We start from the raw sequence: 22,637 nt of genomic DNA on the forward strand, positions 1-22,637 counted from the left end.
ACAGTTATTGGTGGCAAAAGAAACTTGTACAACGCAAGAAAATATACCACTTTAGAGCTAGCATCACATAGTGAAGAACTACAGGAATGGGTCACCAGTGAATGTGTGACTGTGATGAACATGCACTAGAAACATTGAAATAAGCTAGGTTTGGCAGTCCCCATTGTTATGGGTGGGGACACTGTAACCATGAATTGGAACAATTGTAATACGTTCAAGGTGAGACAGGTCTCACATTTCAGAAGTAGTAAGCATAGTTTTCATCTGCCTGCTGTGGACTTTGATGTCCAGTCTAGAGTTACTACGCACGGACTGAGTTCAGTAACTGTTGGCCCATATGTTGGTTATCTAATGTGTACATACAGTCGATGTGTAGGCCCTGTGTGCAGAGCACACTATGCTCTGGTCTGGTCTGCTTCCAAAGACTGTGGGTCATGTTAGTGGCACACATACATGTGGTAAATGTGCTTGATGTTAGACATAGCTGGGTGCCTTAAAAAGTAAACAACCATCGATCATGTACTGTGCAAACCCCACACACAAACCCCACACAAGCAATACACAGAGGCAGTGGTCATTGTGGCACGATAATGGCCCTCCAAAATGTTATGGCCCTCGACTTCAACTCGTATTTGACGTCTATACGCAATTACTACAAACTGGTATTAGCAACATAGTTTTTGATATGATATGATATGATATGGCATTTATAACGCGCCTATACACAAGTATTTCAATTGTAGTAAAGAAGAAAACGTTCAAAAGTGAATAATAAAACACTAAAAGCTTGTTAATAAATGTAAGGTTGTCTTCATAAGTAAAGCATTTTATGTGCACAGTTTTAACATAAGCATGCAATAGGTGTAATGTAAACGTGAATAGTGTCTCTTTTAGAAAGTGAAAACAAAAGCCATTATTTTATCTTTTTCTTTGCAACATGAAATTGACATGAAAAAAAATTCTTCGCAGAGGGGGAATGTCTTGTTCAAAGACTTCTTGCCTTGATATCTAATTTTTTCCCTGTACGCTTTTAAAGTTTGAATATTCAGAATGCTGCCAATACCAGTAGTTACTGACTGCACTTTGAACACTCAGATTGCATGAGAGGAGGTAAGAAATGACTGTGTGTGGCTTGAAAAGCTGTGCACAGAGTTCACTTCCTAGGGCTGTACGTTGTCATTTTCTCTCTGCATACACATTCTAAATCACGCTTGAAGGAAAAGACTGTTTTCCATCTGTAGTGCAGCAGTACACCTACCACGTATGTGCTGTATTTACCACATAGGTGTATTACATATTGTTCACAGTAGTAGGCTGCAAAGCATGCTTGGTATATTGGTTTCGAATGCAAAAGAAATGGGTGAACCCTACATATTATCAACTCAATCTATGAGTAAATCATAGATATGGATGACAACCAATTCACTTACCCCCAATACTGATAAAACGGAGCTATTGATCCTCGACCCAGCACAACGACTCAAAAAGGTTCAGACATTGGGTGTTATGCTTGATGCTGAGCTCACTATCAAACCACATGTCACTCACATTCGGACAACCTGTGGCTACATCATGAAATTACAAAATTACATTTGTCCATACATTACCCTCAGTGACAGATCCCTGCTCACCACTGCTCTTGTGAACTCACGCCTAGACTACTGCAATAGCCTGCTGCTGGGTACATTACAAGCTTGTCTTTCCTGGCGAGACGACATCACTGACGCAAGAAGGGAGCTTCACTGGCTCCCCGTTCGACATCGTTTGATACATAAAGTTCTCACCGTGACCTATAAGTGTCAGAACTAAGAGGCACCTCCATAACTCATGAACCGCCTCAAAGTTGCATGGTCCTGCCACACCCTTTTGTCTCAAGATCCGGCTAAACTGGTGCAACCCAGGTTCAAACTCACCAGGTTCGGTGCAACCATCTTTGATGTCCAGGCACCCTCAGCCTGGAATAAGCTTCCACTGACCCTTAAATCAGCATATATCTATCTCCACACATGCATGCACATGTTTATTTATTCACACTGAAATATTAATGTCTAATGCATAGCTTTTAGTACTCTATATGTTGAATTTTGTGCAGCTAATGAGCATGTATGAATGAGTGCTGATTTCCCATCTTTTACACTGAATTAATGTATTGTTTAATATTTAAATGTCTAGTGCATAGATCAAGCTTTAACTTTTTTACCGCTGACATGTCTTTTGCCAATAGGTACCTATATAAACTGAGAGACCTTCACCTGGACTGTGAAAATTTCATTGAAGCTGCTTACACTCTTCTCCTTCATACAAAACTCCTGAAGGTAAGAAAAGAGAACCACAGAACCATTTCAAGCAAAGGGGCATCTCCTGTGCATGCTGGACAGGCATGACGGTTGTTCTGTACATGTTGATGTATTTCATGTCCTCAAACAAATTATGTTACCACAAAAAAGCAAACAGAACCCAGTGTATTGACAGGTTTCTCCTCTCCAATTGATATTTGTATTCAGCACAACATCCGTGTGCTGTTAATGCTGTTATATTGTCTATAACAAGGGGTGGGGGTTTGTTTACAGGCAGTTGCATGACTACATTTGGTTGCGGTTCAGCCCCATGTGGAAACAATTGTAAGTGGGATTGCCTACTGAAAGAAACTACTACTAAGTCCTGACATTGCACCCAAGATCAATAGGTTTATTGGTGGCAGACATCCATTGAAACTACCAGTTGGATAACTTGCTCAAAGCTCCAACACGAATATTCTAGCTATGAATCATTATGTGAATCCCAGTAAAACAGACTCAGCGGCCACCACACGCATGCATTTACACATACACAGCTGAGCATGCACATACAGGTAGAGCTGTATTTCAAAGGAGGTGATTATTTGTCCTCCATAAATATCTCTCAGACATGCTGCTAGGTCAGGTTGTGGATCGGAGCACGATTTGGGAATTGTCAGGATAATTTGGCAGAGGGGTCATGTAGAGGTTGAAGAAAATAGGTGAGAGGAAGGTGCCTTGGGTACTCCAGTGTTCACTGGGTGTGCAGTGGAGAGGTAAGGGGGGAGGAAAGTGATTTGTTGTCCTTTGTTGAGGAAAGAGGCAATCCAGTTGAGTCAAGGAGGATTGAGTGTTTAATGGTGTAAAAATCTGCTGATAGTTCCAGGAGAACAAGTGCTGCACATCCTTCAGACCCTGCTGGGACTTTGAGGTTATCCCAGATCAAGATCAGTGTGGTTTTTGTTCAATGGCGCAGCTGGAAGCCTGATTGTGTGGGGTCTAGGAGGTTGTTGGATTCAATGAAAAGGTTGAGCTGAGAGTATGCAGCGCAGTCGATGAATTTTGCCAAGAATTGGGTTTTGGAGATGGGCCTGTAATTGATTGGCTGGTGGGGGTCGACTCATGCTTTCTTTAGAAGGGGTTGCCATGCGCTATTTTGAAGGGTCCTGCGAAGATGCCCGCAGTGAGGAGTCATTAAGTGTGGACCTTGCGCCTTCTCCTGCACAAGTGGAGGTGAAGATTTCTTTGAGGAGAGAGGCGGGACCAGGGCCAAGGGGTGACATGGAAGGTCTGCTGCTGGAAAGTAGTTTGCGGAACTCAAAAAAAAAGGTTTGAAAGAGTTAAAAGAAGGCGTTACAGGGGGGCTGGTGGAATCTCAAGGAGTTGGTGTTGGGCGGGGTGTGACGTTGGAAAGTTTGGCATTAAGCGTGGCCATCCTGCCCACTTCTGTGATGTGGAAGTGTTTAGAGAGGAGTTGCTGAGCGTTTGCGTAGATGTGGTCGGGGCAGTGGTGCAGGAGGGCTTCACAAATTCCTTGATGATCCTGATCTTGTGGAGGATTCTTATATTACAATATGATTTTTTGACCTCTCGAATCTCAGATTTGTAGATTCGGTGATGGTGGGCGAACACTTACTTGCATTGAGGGGTTCTTAATGCCCGCCCTTTGCGCTTGAAGGAGCAGTTTTGGGTTTTAAAAGCCTTCAGGTGGGGGGTGACCCATTTGGATTTGGTCCTTTGCGAGTGGCAGCACAGTCGTTATTAAGTCAGGAGTCAAAATATGTGATAGGTAAGGATCTGTCTCTGGCTAGGAGGGTGCGTAGCAGTGTTTCAGCCAGGTCAGGTAGTACCTTGACCTTGTTATATCATTTGTGATCATGTGGAGGGACAGGGTGTTCCCTGGGAGGTGGGGTGGTTTGCGGACAGAGAAAGGTATGGCTGAGTGGTCTGTCCAGATGAGGGGTAAGAGGGCGGACACTGAAACAAGATCGGAGGAGCTAAAAACCGCATCAAGGGTGTGGCCTCCATTGTGGGTGGAACATGGGTGCCAGGAAAGGTTGAGTGCCTCTAGACTGTTAACTAGGGGTTGGGTCATCGAGTTGTTGGTCATATCAAACCGGATGTTAATGTCTCCCACTAGGGTGAGTGCTGGGTATTTAATCAGTGTGATTGCTAGTGTAGTGAGTCACAGAAACTGTTGGCATAGGACATAGTGTGAGAGAGTGGGCAAAGGAGAGAGCTTGATTAGAAGGGAATCGCAGTTAGCTCTGCAGGGCTGAGTTTCGGTGAGTGAGATGGAGATGTGAGGTTTGTGGAGGATGGCCACTCTGCCTCCTCTGCAAGGTGTGTTGTCGGAGATGAGCGAATAGTCAGGAAGGACATCTTATGTGCAATTGGTTTTAACCATGACCCATGTTTCAGTGATGAAGATGAGATCAGGATTGTCAGAGGACAGGAGGTCAAAGAGGCTGTGTCTGTTTTTGGCCAAAGAGCGGGTATTAAAAAGGAGGCAGGTGATGGGATGTGGCAGTATTTCCCCGGGTGTTCGTTGCTGGAGGGACTGGGATGGCCTGAGTGGTTGGTGGGCAGGTGTCGGTCATGGGGGGGGGGGGTGTGGATGGTAGGGCCAGAACAGTCAGTGTGACTGGGGGTGATGGTTAGGGTGGGGATACCCTTTGTAGGGATCGGAGTGTCTGAGGTGGATAGGAAGTGGGAACAGTGAATGGGCGGTAGCAGGCTCGCATGAGAGGAAAAGTGTGGGATAAGGAGTTGGAAGGTGGGCTGTGAGAGGTGCCAGTGTGGTGGGTGGTGTCTGGCTTGTTGAGTAGGTTTCATGGCCTAGGGGGAGCTGTAGATATAGTAGGCATGAGGTCGTGTCCAGAGAGGGAGAATCAGGGAATGGCTAACAGGGAGGTCCTGATAGCTGGGCTGGGGAAGGTGAGGTGGGTGAACCGATGCAGGTGTGTTGAGGCATTAAGTGTCGAGGGTCTGGGCCAGTCTCTGTTCCTGAGTTTAGTGGGTTTAGGTGCAAGAGGTGTGTGAGAGAGGGTAGGGGGTCTGAGGGGAGAGGGGATGAAGCGATAGTTCTTGAAAGGTCAAGGTGTGGCACGAGTTAGGGAGGGGAAAGAGGTGGATGGGGAGGTCTGGTGTCGGAGATTTATGGGGTGCAGATGAGGGGCGGGAGGGGCATGTGTGTGGGGAGTATGTGGGCTTAGCAGGTGTCAAAGATGTTGGATCAGACGGGGTAGGTGTGGGGGCTGGTGCAAGTGCGTTATGGCTGTCAAGGTAAAACTGGGTTTTCATGGGAGTGGGGATTTGGATGGGGTGGTTCAGAAGTGCAAGAGAGGGAGGGTACGAGTACAAGGGGTGGGTCATGCTTATTGGTGCAAAGAGGAGCTCCCCACGGATGAGCGTTTGATATAGTATAATGTGCAGGGGTCCTTGGGGAATTGTCTAAGGCAGAGAGGGTTGCGGGCAGGGGGACTGATCTGAAGGAAGCATTTTAAAACAAGGCACAGCTGTTGCTGTAGTGGAAAGGAGCTCATGTTGTTTGGAGCACCAGAGGTCTCCTATGGCTTGGGAATAGGATGCTGACTGGTGTGTAGAAGTGGGGGGGGCTTTGGGTCATTCTGACGGGTTGTTGGGAGGGAGACAATGGGCATGAGCAGCGGTAATGCAGACATGGAAGCTTGACACGTAGGGGAGGGGTGATTCTTTGTGCACCAGACAGCTCCTCTGGTCTGAGAGTTGGAGGAGGTGTAGTGAGAGGAGGAAGATGGCGGTAGCTCAGAGTGTAAGGTTCGAGTGCAGGAGTTGGAGATGAAAAGGTGTTGTCACGTGTAGGGAGGGTTTATAAATGAAGGTGCTAGTGTGTAGGAGGTAGGGCGGATGGGGTGCTTTTTGACTTGCCAGAGGGTTCCTTTTGTTTGTGGGATTGGATGCGTGTGGTGAGTGGCTGTGTGCGGGATCGATGCCCTGGGTGAGTGTGGTGCAGATAGATCAGAGTTGTGAGGGCGGAGCATAGGTCTTGGTTGTCGTGTTGTCGCCATCGGTTTGGCATTGCCAGTCGTGATCGTGTAAGGGAACACTGCAGCCAGTGAGAAGTATTCAGGTCTGAGTCAACAGCAGCCGGTAGAGAGCGATTAATTCTGAGGTAACGGGGCAGAGTCATAAATGCCCAAATTTAAGATACCTCAGTTGTTAAAGATAGATACGGGACACCTCACCAGTCGGAGAAGCGGCCAAACCTGACATCACAGCAGTGGGCGCCGAACAGATAAAAGCGAGGAACATGGATAGCAGGAAAAGTTCCTAAATCTGAGACAGCAGCAGCAGAGAGCAAATTGCTAGATGTGAGATACCTTAATATTGGGAGAAAACACCTAATTCTGAGGCAACAGCAGCAGAAAACAAGCAGCTGGATGTGCGATACTTGAATAGCAGAAGAGAAACACCCAAATTTGAGACAATGGTGGCAGAAAGCAATTAGCTAGATGTGAGATACCTTAATAATAATATTTGGAGGAAAACCCTAACTTAGAGGCGACAACAGCAGAAGACGCGCAGCGGGATGTGAGATATCAAGCGTATTTAGAAGCAGAGACACTGAGTTCACGAAATTGTGAAATACAAATTCCAATACTATGCTGTTCGCTAATGATGCTGCTGACGCTACCTCAGGGATACTGATAGGGATTAAAACAGCTGACTAGGTTTTACAGGATCTGTAAGTAGTGAAGTTTCATGATTACTAGAACAAAACCAAAGTGACCGTCTGTCATCCAAGTAAGCAAAATGCACTGCATCTTGTGTTGGGTGGAGATAACATTTGGCAGGCCTAGTGCTTAGATTATTTTGGCATTCATTTTAGTTGTAATGGTTAATGGAAGAGTCAGATAAGTAACCTAATACTAAAACATTGTAAGCAACGTTACCATTCAGTAAGGGATTTTGAGGCAGAGCATTACCACAATCTGTGAAAGTGTATACATGTAAAGTGTGAATAGCTGCGGCTTATGATGATCTGGGTCATGCCAATGTTAAGGATATGACCAGAGGGGAAAAATGAGTTTCTCGAATATTTGCTGCTGCTGTTTCCAAAATGTGCCCTTAACTCGCTCATCGTTAAGAGTTAGCTTTAAGGTGCTTAGCCTATGAGATTAAACCAAAACCAGATGTATACTGGTTAAGGCAAGGCAAAGAATAATTATTGAATATTATTGATTCATCCTGGAATCTGTTCTGTATTATAAAAGACACCTTAGATCTACTGAATGTGAGCCACGTCTTTGAGGGTCAAATGGGTTATTGGAGGTAATCGGTTTATTTCTGAAGTCTTTGGATAATAGTGGATTTTGCAGGACATATGTATGAAGGCATAAGGTAATTTTTGGATATTGAACTTGTTGCACTTTTAGTCAGATTTGTCCCCACTGTCTTTACTTGGATTTGATTACCCCGTTAACAAAGAGCACACTTTTCTCAAAGTTCTATCTTCCTTTCTTACCCGTGGCAGATTGTACATCTGGATTGAAACATGAATTTACAGACAGATGAACCTTTTTTGTAAATAGATGAGAGAGAGGATGAAGAGCATTGTTGTGGCTCATAACATAAGGTTAGGAGATATTTGTTAATATTGGCACTGAAATGGGCTAGGGTTGTAGCATGCACTGATGCACTGAGATTATGTAAAATGCCTGTGTCCCCTACTGTATTGCTTGCTGTAGGAATCAATGTTAGCTTAGCCTGGAAAGTGGAGGACGCATTCCTAAAAGTATCAGGTAAATATATGAAGGTACTTAATGTAGCAATATTACACTGGCCAGTAATAGCCCGGTGCCCAAGTTGCAGGCCTGAGCGAAGCGATGGCTGTAACGCGGGTCACTGGTGCTGTTACCAGGCCAGTGTAGTTCTCAGGATACAGGATTACTGCTGTTAGCACCCAGAGGCAAACCATCAAGGTGCTAAGAGCAAAACAAAATAAAAAGAAAACCAGCCGGTGCTGCTTCGTTCGCAGCAGCGGCTGGGGAAAGTCAGAATTGCCAAGGGAATGGAAAGCAGGGCTCCACTCGATCTCGTTCATCTTGTTTTGGCCAGAATAGGGTGTCTCCTCATCTGTCTGGTTGGTGATAACTAAGGACAGAGATCCGGGTTACTCACTGAAGGTGAATAGGTTGCTCTCCGTATCACTCAGTTATTTTGAGGCTGAGCTTCAAGACACCCCTCCTTTTATTATTGCCACTGCTAGGTGTTTTCTCGTTAACATTGTGGACATGGGCTGCCTCAGATAAGGAGTGTCTACTGGGCCTGTCAGTGACATGTGTACATGTGGGACAGTCTTTTGAGATGCTCCCTGCCATTTACCAACGGGTGGCTCCTTGCCATTCAATAGGGGTGCTTGCAACCAGGCCTTCATGCTTTTCCCCTGACCCCGGGGGGCACTGTGGGGGGAAATGTTATGTGATTGCTCATTGGTGTTATGATCTTTTTATTTCACTGCACTGCAAGGTATTCAGACTGCTTCTCCAAAGCTAAATGTGCTCTCCCCTCTGCGTATACAACAATGTGCCCTTGTATTCTCTCTATTTTATGAGATGCACTTTAGCATCTATTGCAGCAATCCTATTCCCCAGCGAGGATTACTCCTGCATCTCTGAGTCAGGCAATATTACTAATGATCACATGTTTGGCAGCGTGAACCGTCCCACCTCTCGTTCAATTCTGTTTGCCTGGTGCTTTTCCATCTGGACAGGATTGTCTATGTTCAATTGCTAGTTTATAGTCTAATGTGGCAATTCCATAAAGAAGCTGCCAAGCCATTTCCATAAAAGGGCCAGTGCGCCAAAGGCCCAGTTCCTCAGCACTGGAAGACCGAATATTTCAGAATTCCAGCTCCACCGGTCTGTGTGGCAGCAAAGCTTTAAGCTCCATAGCTACTGGTACCGCAGACATCATGCTCTCACACCTCCCAACCGTTCTGCCTGTGCTAAAGCAAAGTCTCAGACCCTGAAAACATGGATGTGTGTTCCCTACACACAGCAGCAGTTCAAAATCCCAGTCTGGAAATCCTGAACTACTAACACTCCTGATTACTCATATGGGATCATTTCAGAATCCAGCCCTATTCCCGTTTCAGGGTTCATATTTTCAGTGCACATGGAAGTATTTAACAGACAATTTATATTCTCTTTATGATTTCCTGTGAATTACGTCTTCTACACAGTAGAGATGGCATTCCGCCAATCAAGTCTGATATGTGCCACGGGCACTGTATGTTGAGCACCATGGTTCGGAGGTTCAGTGTAACGTCTGCTCCATATCCAAACCGTGATCCATGCAGAAATACGACTGATTCGCTGCGCTTATTAAATTTCCATGCAGGCAGAGATGCTTGTATCCTTATGGATTCCCTCAGCATTATACACTGGTGAAAACTAGGTGGTATGCATAGGGATTCATAATGCTGACCACAATCCCATACCAGGTGACTGCCATTAACTACGGTTTTATGTAACTGGTGTGAAAAGGGATGGGGACCTGATTTGGCCAAACTTTTTTTTACACTCCTTGTCAAAACAAAACAACTGTGGACAGGCAAGTGTTGGCGGTTGCAGTCCACTTCAGGTTAGGGTGGCCAACTTTTTTATATCCTTTTGCGGTACACTTGCTCACAAGGTGGTGATGAGTCACAGCGTCATTCACGTTTGGGCCGCCCCATTTGTAATTTTAATTTGTTAATGGCTCTTAACACCTGGCTTAATTGCAATGCAAATGGTTTTGTCACGTTTGGGAGGTGATGGTCACGTTTATTAACTGCAAACATGACCATCACGACCCCAAGAATAAAGTATTAGCATTGGAATGAAGACAGGTGTCAGAGTGTTAGCAGTGCAGCTCGAACTGCAGGCTCAAAAGGAGCTGGGGCCACGGAGCTGCCCAAAGAAAGAAAACAGCAGGTGGCAGCGCAGTAGTGTGTAGACGGCCCCTTCAGTTTGCAGAGTAGCTGTGCTGGACGCAGGTTGTCCCGACTTGCTGTCTCCCGAGAGTCACACTCGAGAGAACAAAGCAAGTCGGGACAACCTGCATCCCGCACAGCCACTCTGCAAACTTCGGGACAGAGTCAGCAATTACGGGACAATCCAGCAAAATATGGGACAATTGGCCACCCTACTTCAGGTAATAAGCACTCATTTGAAAATGAGCATGGACGCGTTCTCCAAAGCAATACTAGCTCTGCCAAAATGAAAGGAAGTTTAAAGCAACTGAATTTTCTACACATAGAAACAGCATGAATTCAGGGGTTGAACACTTCTGCTTTTTCAGGCATGGGTAATGTATAGTCCCAATCCGTTTGTCTTTTTTCAGAGAGGCAGATTACATTGTCCCCCTGAATTCTATGCTGTCCTGTGCATGCATTATCCTTTCTGCATTCCAGCTTTATTGCCTTCTCTAACATTATGACATCTCTCGGCTGTCATCTACTGAAATGGTTTTGCTCTTTCATCAAAGACTATACAGACAGAGTGAACATATATACATATATATGCATCCTAAACAAATCTGTAAAATTACAAAGTCCCAAAAGCCAGCTATTTGATTGCATGGCTAGTGATTTGTGTGGATCGCATCAATACATTACTATACAATGCCCTAATCTTGGAGATACTTAGTAATACATTTTAACATGTTTATGTTCTCTTTTTTATTTACTTTACTGGTAACAAATATTTACATTTTTGCTGAAATATTTTAAGACACATCATTGGCAACATCTTTGTGAAGTGATATATGCATTATTTGGTCTTCCTCATTAACCAGCAGAGATGTAGAATACGAAGAGCTGTTTGAGAAATAAGAACAGTCAATGTGTACTAATGACTGAAACATCTACTACATATATTCCTTGTGATAGATCCTTGCATTCTTAAATCAATCCTGTTGCTGCTAATCTAATCCCCTTGTCATTACGGGGCTAACCACAGCCTGTTTGAAATCGTGTTGCTTCTTCGTGTGTTCCCTGGATAGTTGTGGTCTGAGTAGCCGAGGCTACATTTTTCAGGACTGGAGAATGCCATCACTGGTGTTTCTATGGACTTCTCAACTTAAGGACATCCCGTGTCCAGTGATTGTGATACACACGGGAGGAGCTATTGCTAAGAGACTGTGAATGACAGGTGACAGTACCAGTGACTAACGAGGAGAAGGAAATAATTTGACAGTTGGGACTGACAGTCAACCATCTGAGGAAAAGGTGCATGAGGACTGAGGTGAACACAGTGATCCACATGCAATGAAGGAGTTGTGCATGCCCCGACACTGGTTGATTACCCTTTGGGAAAGTGCCTAGTGCTCTCTCCACTGAGGAGATAAGGGTGCCCCTAAAATACAATGGCATGACTTTTCTGAAAGTGTGTGGCTCATAATAATGTGATGGAAGGAGCCTACCTGGGCGATAACCTTGGTAAAGCACCTTGTATGAATTTGGTGCCAGGCTGCCCTGGGTTATGGCTTGGCAGACTGACTGGCTCGAGGGATGTGCAATACATTGTCTTGTTCAGCTTGGGGATGAGCGGGGCGGTCAGTTAAGTGAAAGCAGTCGGAAACTGTTAGAGGCACTATACATGTTCTGAGGCGGTGCCACCAAAGCTCCCCTTCAGGTTTTGCATTCGAACAAGTAGGGTGGCTACAGCCCTCAAAGCCTTGCCTCATTATTTACGGTCAAACAGGTTGAAGGCTCCACTGCTGCTTCATGTACTGCATCTTTTAAATGTAAATGTTTCGTAATGGCTGGGAAATTGTAAGCTCTTGTGATTAGTAAACTGTTATCTAAATGTACACATATTGGTGCCAGGTAAGCTATTGTAACACAGTGCATTGCAAAGTGCTCCTTACGATCCCCATTGCTACTGGCAATTCAAGTAGAGGTGTAAGTGACTTCAATTCAGCACTCCAACTAAGTCAATGCCTAGTCTGGGATGCCCATTGGAAGCCCTTATTTATATATTTTTATGTAAAAGTTCTTTAAATCTGGATGATGAACCCTTGTATAACGCCCCTCTCTTTGGATCTCTCCGACCTCACTGAGCCAAGAAGTAGGTTTGTTTTGCAAATTAAAAGGTTTATTTGAAGAATTGAACAATATATAATCACACTTTTATGAATAAAATAATATCTGAATAGCACACTTATGAATATGACAATGATCAGCAATGGGTAATATTACAATATCAACAATCTCTTTAATCAGTAAGAAGTAGGAATAGGAAGGATAAGGTAGCAGATAATACTTGGTATGGGTTCTAGGAAATGCAAGATGGAAAGAATGCAACACAGAAATAAACTTGATATGATTTCAACAAAAGATAATATGATCACTTTTACCCTTGTGACTACTCACCCCCCTCCCCCGCAATGCAATATGAAGAGATGGAAATGAGGGCACACAGGTTTCAAGAATACACTCAATAATGCAGTTCAATTCCAATTCCCCCAACAAGCTTAGAGAGAACAGGTATGATTTTAAAACAGGCAAACAATACTTTTGAATGTGATTGCAATGAAAGGGAAAATATGCTAAAATGATTTTAATTCACTAAAGGATATTCAGCACTAGTGAGAATTACTTTGGATTGGTAAAGGTCAACACTAGCAATGGTTCATGAATGATTATCAGATTGAAAACAAAATTCAGCAGTGGAAAGCAAGAAACAGCTATTTTGACAGAAAATGAAATTGAGCCAAATTGCAATTCACGGCAACTTTTCCACGTGCGTGAATTGCATTTACAGAAAAACTATATGGAATTGGAATGTCGTTTTGGGTTTGTTGGAAAGCTTAAAAATGACATTTAAATTTCGGTTCTAGGACGTGCAGTTCAAAAGTTACAGGGGTTTTTGTGAAGGTAGATTTTTCAGAAATAGGATCAAGATTTCAAATCTGACAGATCGCGCTTTAAAGATTTTCCAACAAGGATAGGCTTAAACTAAGGAGCTATGAAGAAGCAAGACACTCAACGGCCAGCCAACAGAACCGCGGCACCACTGCTCTGATCTCTGTCCGTCAAAACACTTGTCCCTCTTCAGAAAATATCAGCGCAAAGATGATTATTGGTACAATTACCAAGAATTACGTGGAGAAGAGAAGAATTTAGGATAGACAAAAGAGGTTCTGTAATGCAGTTCTGGACAGGTTGAGATGGTTGGAATAAGATTACTTTAAACTAAGAGATGACTATGGACAGTTCTAGACTAAATACTCACTCCTAGGCTTTGGAATGGAATGGAATGGGCCCCGTCAAGATCTGGTCAAGGGTTTGGCGTCACTCGCCACCGGATGGTCTCAGGCACTGGGTTCTTCTCACAGCATGGCCTCTGGTCTGGGTCTGATGGGTTCTGCATACAGCACTGCTCTCTCTAGGTCTGGATCTTGGTTCTAGCACACGGTTCTTAGCTAGAAGCAACAGCTCAGCCAGGCTGTTGAATGGTTTGTTTATGCCCCGTGGAAGTTTAGGGGTTAGAATCAGGTTTGCAAAAGATTCTGAAGCCTGCTGAAAAGGGTTCAGCTTGTGGGTTAGGCCTTTCTACTTCAAGGTTCTAGAGTTTGGGTTCTAGAGTTTGGTTCTGGATCTATCTGGAGTCTGGAGTCTGGATCTATCTGGAGTCTGGAGTCCGGCAGGGTGCTTCGCCAAGAATAGTTGAGTAGTGGAAAAGAGTGTGTGTTATCTGGGTCTCAGCAGTCCCTATTTATGTGTTTCCAAAGTGGGTGGGGAGGCTGACTCTCTATGCCTAGCCCTGTAAGGATCCTGATAGGTAGAGAATTTCTTGCCCCCTGATTTGAGACAGGAGCAGTGTGTCATATGTGTCAGAGTGATGCTGTGTTTTATGGCTCAACTGAAATCCCTCCTCTTTGCTTTACATAGAAAATCAATTTTTCCCAAAAACATATTTCCATGATGCACCACTTGTTCATAATACATATACACGTCACAGATTAATTAAGCCATGTCCCTGTTCAAGTCCCATGTTCCTACAAGCTTGGGTTCAGAAATGACCATTTATTCGCGCTTTTGCTGGGTTTCCCAATATTGGTTCTGCATCAAATTGTACACAGGCATACACACTCCATCTGAGCATATCTCTGTAATTTCGTATGTTCATAACAAAAACACTGCAGCTGCAATATTAATACATTTTGGGGGTTTGGTCTCAGAACATCACATGGCGTCCAGTTTAGTCTTAAATCGTGAGGGAATTTTTCATTTTAAGAACCTCAAAGTTTCAAATTTTTTATCAGCTTGGTACAATTTGTTATAAGCATTTTTATAAAACATACATTTGCTTTCAATTCAATTCACACAATGGTTTGTCTCCGCCCCCTAGAGCTGGCTGACTCAGAGGGTCACATGTCTTGCTTCCTGCTAGCAGTTTGAGGTCAGTCACACCCAAAATTAGCATTCCCTATTCAGTTGAAAGACTCTATTGTCCCTTTCTCCTGCCAGCAGAGAAAATCCCCTGCCCATCTGATTAACATGTCCATGCGACATTCTCCCTTTTGGTGTGAATGATTCTCAGGGGAAGCAAGCGTTTTGGAGTTTCAACTGCATCAGGTTACTTGCTGATCAATTGCAACCTAGTTCCTTGTAGAAAAAATACATGTATATATTTAAAATAAGTAACATATCTTTAAATCCAGGCTTTTTTGCAACATTAAATCAATGTGTGGCACTCTATATGGCATTTTGATGGAATTCTCTTCTTTTGGCATAGTTTGGGTTCAACTGTTCAATTTTACACAAATGGTTTTAAAACGCCAGCTTCTTGGTAGAGGTGAGCAACGGTATTACACCCATTCTTGACAGATTTCTTCCAGCAAGCAATCCTCAAAATATACTTTGTTCAGATATAGATACACTTCTGTGGACCTTATATTCATGTAGATTCTTGCGGGAGAATGATGTTGACCACCCAACAAGGAGGTGGGATCTTTTTGGGTGTTTTGTGAACCATGATTTCTACAAATATGACATCAAATAAAAACGGATTTTTGAAACTAGCTCTGTTTCTTTTGCAATCAGCATTGCTATTTCCAAGTGGTTTCAGGCTATTTGTGGGTATCCCAATGGTGGGTTTTGGCCAGTGATCTCCTGTGCTCACTACTGACATAGGCACAAAGTAGATGGTGGCCTATTTTTCAGGTTTTCTTTGCGCACTTTCTGGTGATTTCTGGCGAGCAGCATGCTTTCCGGCAGCCATTATGATGTTTCTGCTGCCAGCAATGCACAGTGATGTTGCAGGGCTTGGATGAGTGGGTTGATACATCCCACAGAGGCATGGGTGGACTGGGACCCAAATAGAGGCCCTAGAACTAATTTTCAAAGTGCACCCAGATTGCAAATTTTTAGCAAACTCAAAACATTTTGAGAACGTTTGAAAATAAAATCAGTTGCCACACAAAAGAGGCTCAGGGTGCAGAGGCCTACTGGGAAATCTCCAGCTTTCCCTATAGACTGGTCTATTCCAGAGTAGAGGTAAAAATGCAAAGCCCCAAGAGTGTCAATTTTAGCACCCGTTTAGAGCGCCCACGGAGTGCTGCAGAGTGAAGAGTGAGTGGTGAGGGATAATGTATCATTAGAGTAAGGGAGTTTCCTGGAATAATTTTAAATCTGTTGTACCACGTTGCCTAATTGCTGTAGGGGACTCAATGCCAATGACTCAGTTTATTAAAAATGGGACTCTTGAAAAAAGTCATCACTATCGAAAGTCTCTACAGCAACATCCCCCAAGGAGATGCTTGGGAAGTTAATTTACAGAAAGTAGAAGAGCGTCCAGCACACACAACATTCCCACAAGTACAATATAAAACTCACAAATCTAGCCGTGAGGAGGGAACATTTCATGTTTAAGACCCAGGTCAATGGACACATTAAAGGTATGAGAGCAACCTTTATGTGGCACTTTAAATTGAAGTTTATTTACTATGGAAAGAAACATAGGAGAGAAGGTATGAGACTGTATATATATATATCTATAAAGCAGAACATATTTTCGCTTGTTCCTTATATAATTCCACACCGTTCCACCAATCTGCACCACATTTTGCATAGTTGTGTTAGGATCCTTACATAACTGGCTACATGACATTTGGACACCCCACCCCTTTCCCAAAATTTCAGCCCCTTCAAACTTGAGTCGGTAGCCTGAAATCGGTGAAACATCCATGTGGTCGTAGAAGGACCGGACAAAGTACATTTTAATCAGATCGTTGAGAGGAACACAACTCAGAGTCCCCATTTTACCTCAAAAACCATGTTTCAAGCAAGGCCCTTGTATGCAGCGTTTCTGAGATAGTTGCACTGCAATGCACTGCACAGCGCCAGAGTTAAGTGAAAGGTGGGGAGAGTGGTCAGAATGTTCCAGTTTGCTGAAACACGCCAAATCTCCCCACCACTCCACGTCTGCTATGGGGTATGTCAACCAGCCACACATGCCCATTCTCAGTGCAGTTTACTTCAGAGTGCAAAGCACATCAAGCGATAAGCGACTCAGGAACAGCGACCTGCAGGATCATGGATTTTCAACAATTGGTGAGAGTGTTATCATGTCTGTCTGCAGAACCTGTTAAGGATTTCAATCAGGCGACACACACCTGGGTCTCAGCCTAGTATATAGCGCACAACTGAGATGCCTTTCTCCTTATTTTATGCAAATTCAATTTGAGATGGTACACAACTCGTATCACACCCCCTTTTTCAAATACCCTGGTCACAATTGACCATGAACCAGGCCAGTTGGTGAAATGCAATATTTATTTATTTATTTTAAAATTCAAAAGACATCATACCATTTTTAATATGGGGCAGCAATCACCAATGGGGTGATAATTACAATGAAAATTAAATCAATGCACTTGGTTAACCTTCTCCTATACATATACACAATTGAATAGAAGCACTTTTCGATTTTAGGAAAGATAGCACCGAAGTTAAGATTTCCCCCTGCAACGTTCCCTCAACCCATGAATAATAGAATTCTGAGTGGATAGAAAGAAGCATCAGGTAGATTGGAATAAGGGGGAATCAAAATCTGACCTTCCCTCACAAAATAAGAGGTGCAAAGGCCTAAAATAACATTAGAATTTTAACAAATAATTAATTAGTGTATGTTTAAATTATTGTTTTATCACAATAGCATGTATGTTATATCACTGGCAATCACAATGCAATGGATCAGCAAAAGGCATACAATTTGAAAACGAGTGGAAAGTTTAGAGCATGCTTCACCAAATGACACGTTGTAAAGTTGCGATTTTCTCAATTCTTGCTTTAAATTACCCAAACAGTGTTTAATAAAAATGGGTGAAATACTCTGATTTGGTGTTTTTGGGCTGGGGGATAGATATATATCACAGGGACAATATAGATGTGAAAATAGGTCTCCAGCTAGTGAATTGAGAGAGATTTGGAAGGTAGAGTGAGGTTCGTTTTTAGGAAAATAGAGCAGTTAAAAGTGAGAAAATCAGTTTTGAAAGAAAGGAAAATGTTACTTACACTAAATTATCTAGGCTATATTGTTAAAGAGGAACACAGTACGCTCCAAGGTTGATTAGCGAGGTCAACCTTGTCACCCCAGTGCTCAACCCCAACAATAAAATATATGGAAATTAGTTTGATTACTCCAAAAATAACTAAGGGCTTATAAATTACACAAGACAAAATTGAAAAGAAAGATGGCGCTAGCACTTAAAATTAAAGACAGGATACGTGGATAATTCTAACAGGTTCAACATGCTACCAGGGTATAAATATGACAACTAAGTGGGATAAGGACAAAGGCAAGACAAGATAAGCTATGTGTTTCTAGGGGTGGGGCTTATACTCACAGTCCACTTTTTAGTTTTGGGATTTTTGGACAGTCAACTGGGTCTGGTCACCACACAGTGGCGTGTCTGGCAAAAGTCAGCTGGGCAAGGTCTGGTCACCGGGTAGTGAACAGCTGGGCAATTTGGGTCACTGGATGGCACAGGTACCGCTGGATGCAGTTAGTGGGCAAGCAGTTAGTGGACAGCAAGCCGGCTGGTCTCAGGGTGCTTCTCACAAGAATACCACAGCTTTTTCGCTTTTGCTTATTTAGGATTTTAGTGGGATTTCAGAATTGAGGCCTTGCTGGGATAGGACCAGCAATGCTTAGACCTTGTAGTAGGAATCAGCAAGATGAATGGAGCAGATCAGGAATGCAGCGCAGGAACTTCAGGTAGAGTGTCTGTCTGGAGCTCTGTCATGGACTCTTATTTATAATGCATCGTGACATTATAGAGGTATGTGGTTGGGCAGGCTTAACTAAACATGCCTCTAAACCACTGGATTGGTCAGGGGTGCTAGTCCCCACCTCGCTCTCAGCTGGTTGGATTTCAAGGGCAGGATGCCAGATTTAGGATGTGAGTTTTACAATGTACAAAACCTCCCACAGTTACTTTAGCTAAAATCCAATTTTGCCACAAATGGTACATTTATACAGTTAAAGTCTCTTAACAATTTATATAAATATGTTACATATTTTATGCAGACCGTTCCAGTCCAATCCTCCAGTTCGTGAGACATTGTTTTGCCCTTCTACCAGTTTTCGCACTTTTCAGTGAGAATTATATCACTTAAAATTCTATAACTTTATACATGGGTGTGGATTATCATTAGGAATGTAAGTATTAAAATTTGCAATGGCATCATGGATACTTTCCCTATAATATCCAATTCTCTGCCATTTCTATTCCCAAGGGGTCAGTGAATGCTACAATGTCTTAAATTATAAACAACAAAATCATATTTAAACAGTGACATTTTCACATGTTTGCAAAGTCCTGCTGCAGAGATAAAAGTCTTTAACATTTGTATTAATAAATAGTCTTTGGAAACAAATGTCAGTATTGTTCTCCATGTATGGGCATGCCTTTCCAGGGATACCTCCTCACTCCAGGTTTCCTTTGAAGCTTCTGGTGGAAATCAGGAGGAGGTGTGAATTTTCACTTCGCACTTTAGTGTCCTAGAATTCTATTGTACGAGGCTGGAGCACAGACAACAGTCTGTCCAATCTAGCAATTATCACTTGTGTGTTCAAGGAGTTTACTGTGGGGGTCCTTATGTTGCTAGCATCCTCCCTGCAGACCTGTTTGACTTGTTCTCCCTCCATGTAGCCACTGCAGAAACCTATTTTTGGGCTGACTTCCCCCCAGGCAACCATTTCAGTTTGATTCAATTGTATTTATTTTTGCTCTGAATTGGAAGAAAACCTGCTGAATAGAACAATCACATACATGTATTTTCACATCACAATCCCCTTCACATTGCTAGATAAGGGCAGGGCCTTATCCAACATGTCCTTTTAAAACAGTTATTTTCCTTTATTTTGCAAAAGTACATTTCACATGTGATGACTGAAAGTTGCATTCCAGGTTTTCTATCTAGATTCCCACATTGTTTTGCAGCCATAGTTAGTTTCTTGTACACAACAGTCTGTATGAGCAAACAGTCACCTGGAATTGACAAGTGCACAGAAAGGTATGATTTTTTTTTTCAAGCAGTGATTATTGACATTTTATAGCACAATTTAAGAGTTTCCTCTGTAGCTGAAGGAAAGCTTTTGTTCATTTTCTCAGGTTTGGCTGGCACAGCCTGTCATTCTGGAATAAGGCTCTTTTCTGATGAAGCACAAAGTGGATATGGCTGGGCTCTTGCCTCTCGCCCACACTGTATTATACTTACACAAAACCTCTCATTGATCCCCTTTATTCTAGTCAAAGCATCTACACTAACTTCACGGATGATATGCAAATCCCCATCTCAGTTAATCACGCAGATGACTCTGTCACCATCAACTCATAGTACTATCCAAAACTGGATGGCTATTCACAACCTATGCCTGAATGATGAGAAAATCGAGTGCCTCATCATGGGTTTCTCACACCATCTCATACACTTTAACACCTCTTTTTCTTCTTTTTGTGATGATGACACCACCATCCCGGTCCTGAACCACATCAAAATCTTGGGAGTCCTCCTTGAAGCTGACTTCTCCATGACCAGGCACATCAGCTCACTTGCCTCCTCCACTGCATGTACTGCAAGGCTCATCTCGCTGAGTAGGCAATTCCTCTCCCCTGACAACTGCCTAACTCTCGCCCGAGCTTTTATACTATCACAACTGGACTACTGTAATGTCTTACTTCTGGGCACTACTGCTGCTAACATCTCCAGACTTTATCTTTTACAGAACAAAGAATTTGGAGCAGCCTTGGGTTTCAAACATTCAGATCACATCACAGCATCTAGAAGCATGTTTCATTGGCTCCCCATCAAAACACATATTATCTTTAAAACACTGTCTATTGCTCACCTATGTCTCTACAAGGTTGCACCCTGCTACCTTAACAAATATACCACTCAGATCTGTCCCACTACTCGGGATCTAAGATCCAGCTCCAGCATTTTGCTGGTCACCCCTCATTTCATGAACAAAGGATCAGGTGGGACAATTTTTGGTGTCCAGGCTCCATTTCTTTGCAACTTCTTACCTGCACACATTTGACATAAGCAATCCTATACTACATTCAAAAAACGGTCAAAAACTTGGTTGTTTGACAAATTTGAGTAACACTTAGTCTGTCTTCTGATACCACTAGCTATGCTTATCTCTGTACTTACCTCTGTGATACCCTTGGGTCTGGGCATTGTCACAAATGTAAAAATAAACAAATAAATAGATAAAATAAATGTATTCAGTAAGCATGGTCAGAAGACTATATTGTTTTGTCACTCAGGGCACCTCTTGATCACCACTTCACAACTGCTGTTTTGCAGGTCCAAGCCTATGAAGCTGTAAAAGCCACAGCAGGATCGTTTGCTATGTTTGTAGATTCCCGGCTATCTCTTGCCCCTTATCCATATGTAAATTAGGATGTGAAAGCCTGAAGGCAAAAGCTCTGCTCTAGCAATAGGGCCACACTTTAAACAATAACATACAATAAAATAAAATAATGGTTTCAGCCTCTGGAAAATAACACAAAATCATAAATCACTCCCAAATGAAAGGGAATATTATTCCACAAAGAGACAGAAAACCGAAAAAGTCCCTGTTCCCGTTAATTGATTTTAGTACACTTTGAAACTTCTAAACAGACTAGATACCTGCTTCAGAAGCTTCTTCTGACACCACAAATACAGTGTCTACTACTTGCACAGGGTGTATCATACACCGATCTAGTCTGCCTGTCTCTCACTCTATTTTCGCTCTCTCTCTCTCTCTCTCTCTCTCTCTCTCTCTCTCTCCATTTTGTTCTGTCTCTCTCCCTCTCTCTTTCTCTCTCTCACTCTCTATCTGCTCCCATTCTCTCTCTGACCTTCTTCCTGTCTCCCTCCCTCCCACTGTATGTCTCTCTCTCACACGGATACTGTTCAGGCAGAAGTTGCATTCTCAGGTGCACATTTGCTAGAGCCAGCACAATCATTGCTGACAAGAGCACATTTGGCGACAAGCATAGCTATTCTGAAAGTGCTGGAGCTGTGTATTTGGTTGTGCAAAATAAGCTACTAGAAAAGGAAATAACTGCATTTGATTAACACTGAAAGGCCCTCATTACGAGTTTGGCGGTAGCCATGGAGCTATTAGCTCCATGGCTGCCACCAAACTGGGCTCATTTACTGGGTTCCTGCAATGGGGAATAACCGGGTCATTCCAACATTGGAGGACCCGGTAATTTCTCCTTGCAGGACCCATTCTCCATTCCCATTTGAGCCCCCATAAGGCTCAATGGGAATGGGGATGGAGGTAAGGGCAGATTACAACTGGCCCATTGTTACCTCCTTCTTTCCCTTGCGGGACCCGGAAAGCACGCCTGGTTTTACCAGGCGTGTGATCCGGGTCCCACGATGGGAAGCTTATAATCGGCCCTGACGGAATGAAGGGGGGCGGTCCGGTACTGGCCCCTTAATTCCATCAGTGCCAGCCTCGAAATGAGGCCCAAAGTGTCTGTTTTTACAATTTCGCAATGTTTTTTCTAATGACTGCTTCCATTGCAAAACACATTATCAAAATTAGAAATGACTTACTGAAAGAAGTTTATAATTCCGAAATGTATAGTCTTCTACACTGTTATTGCAGTATTTTGAAATGATTCTGTGAGAAGGGGAGGAGGGGAGAAATAGCACCAGTGAGGGCTCCTGTTTTCTTTGCATAAAATCAAAGAGCATTTTGGGAACATAAGATTAACCACAGATACTCTTATTTCACAAATATGTCTATGTTTAAAGGTATAGACGCTTGCATCTCTAAGTACATAATGTATTTATTTATTGTGCAATGCAGTTTAAAA

General features: G+C 43.1%; 1 protein-coding gene across 2 annotated transcripts in view; it reads left to right on the forward strand.

Annotated features, from left to right (window-relative positions):
- DOCK2 (dedicator of cytokinesis 2) overlaps nucleotides 1-22,637 on the forward strand; it is a 2,833,934-nt gene that overhangs the window by 2,448,719 nt on the left and 362,578 nt on the right. For both annotated transcript variants that reach the window (XM_069654309.1, XM_069654310.1), the window contains exon 37: nucleotides 2,225-2,315. In XM_069654309.1, the coding sequence (XP_069510410.1) occupies nucleotides 2,225-2,315 (91 nt within the window). The remainder of the gene's footprint in view (nucleotides 1-2,224; nucleotides 2,316-22,637) is intronic.

This window comes from Ambystoma mexicanum, chromosome 3q (genome assembly GCF_040938575.1).
Source record: "Ambystoma mexicanum isolate Mex_15411 chromosome 3q, UKY_AmexF1_1, whole genome shotgun sequence".
Lineage (NCBI taxonomy): Eukaryota > Metazoa > Chordata > Amphibia > Caudata > Ambystomatidae > Ambystoma > Ambystoma mexicanum.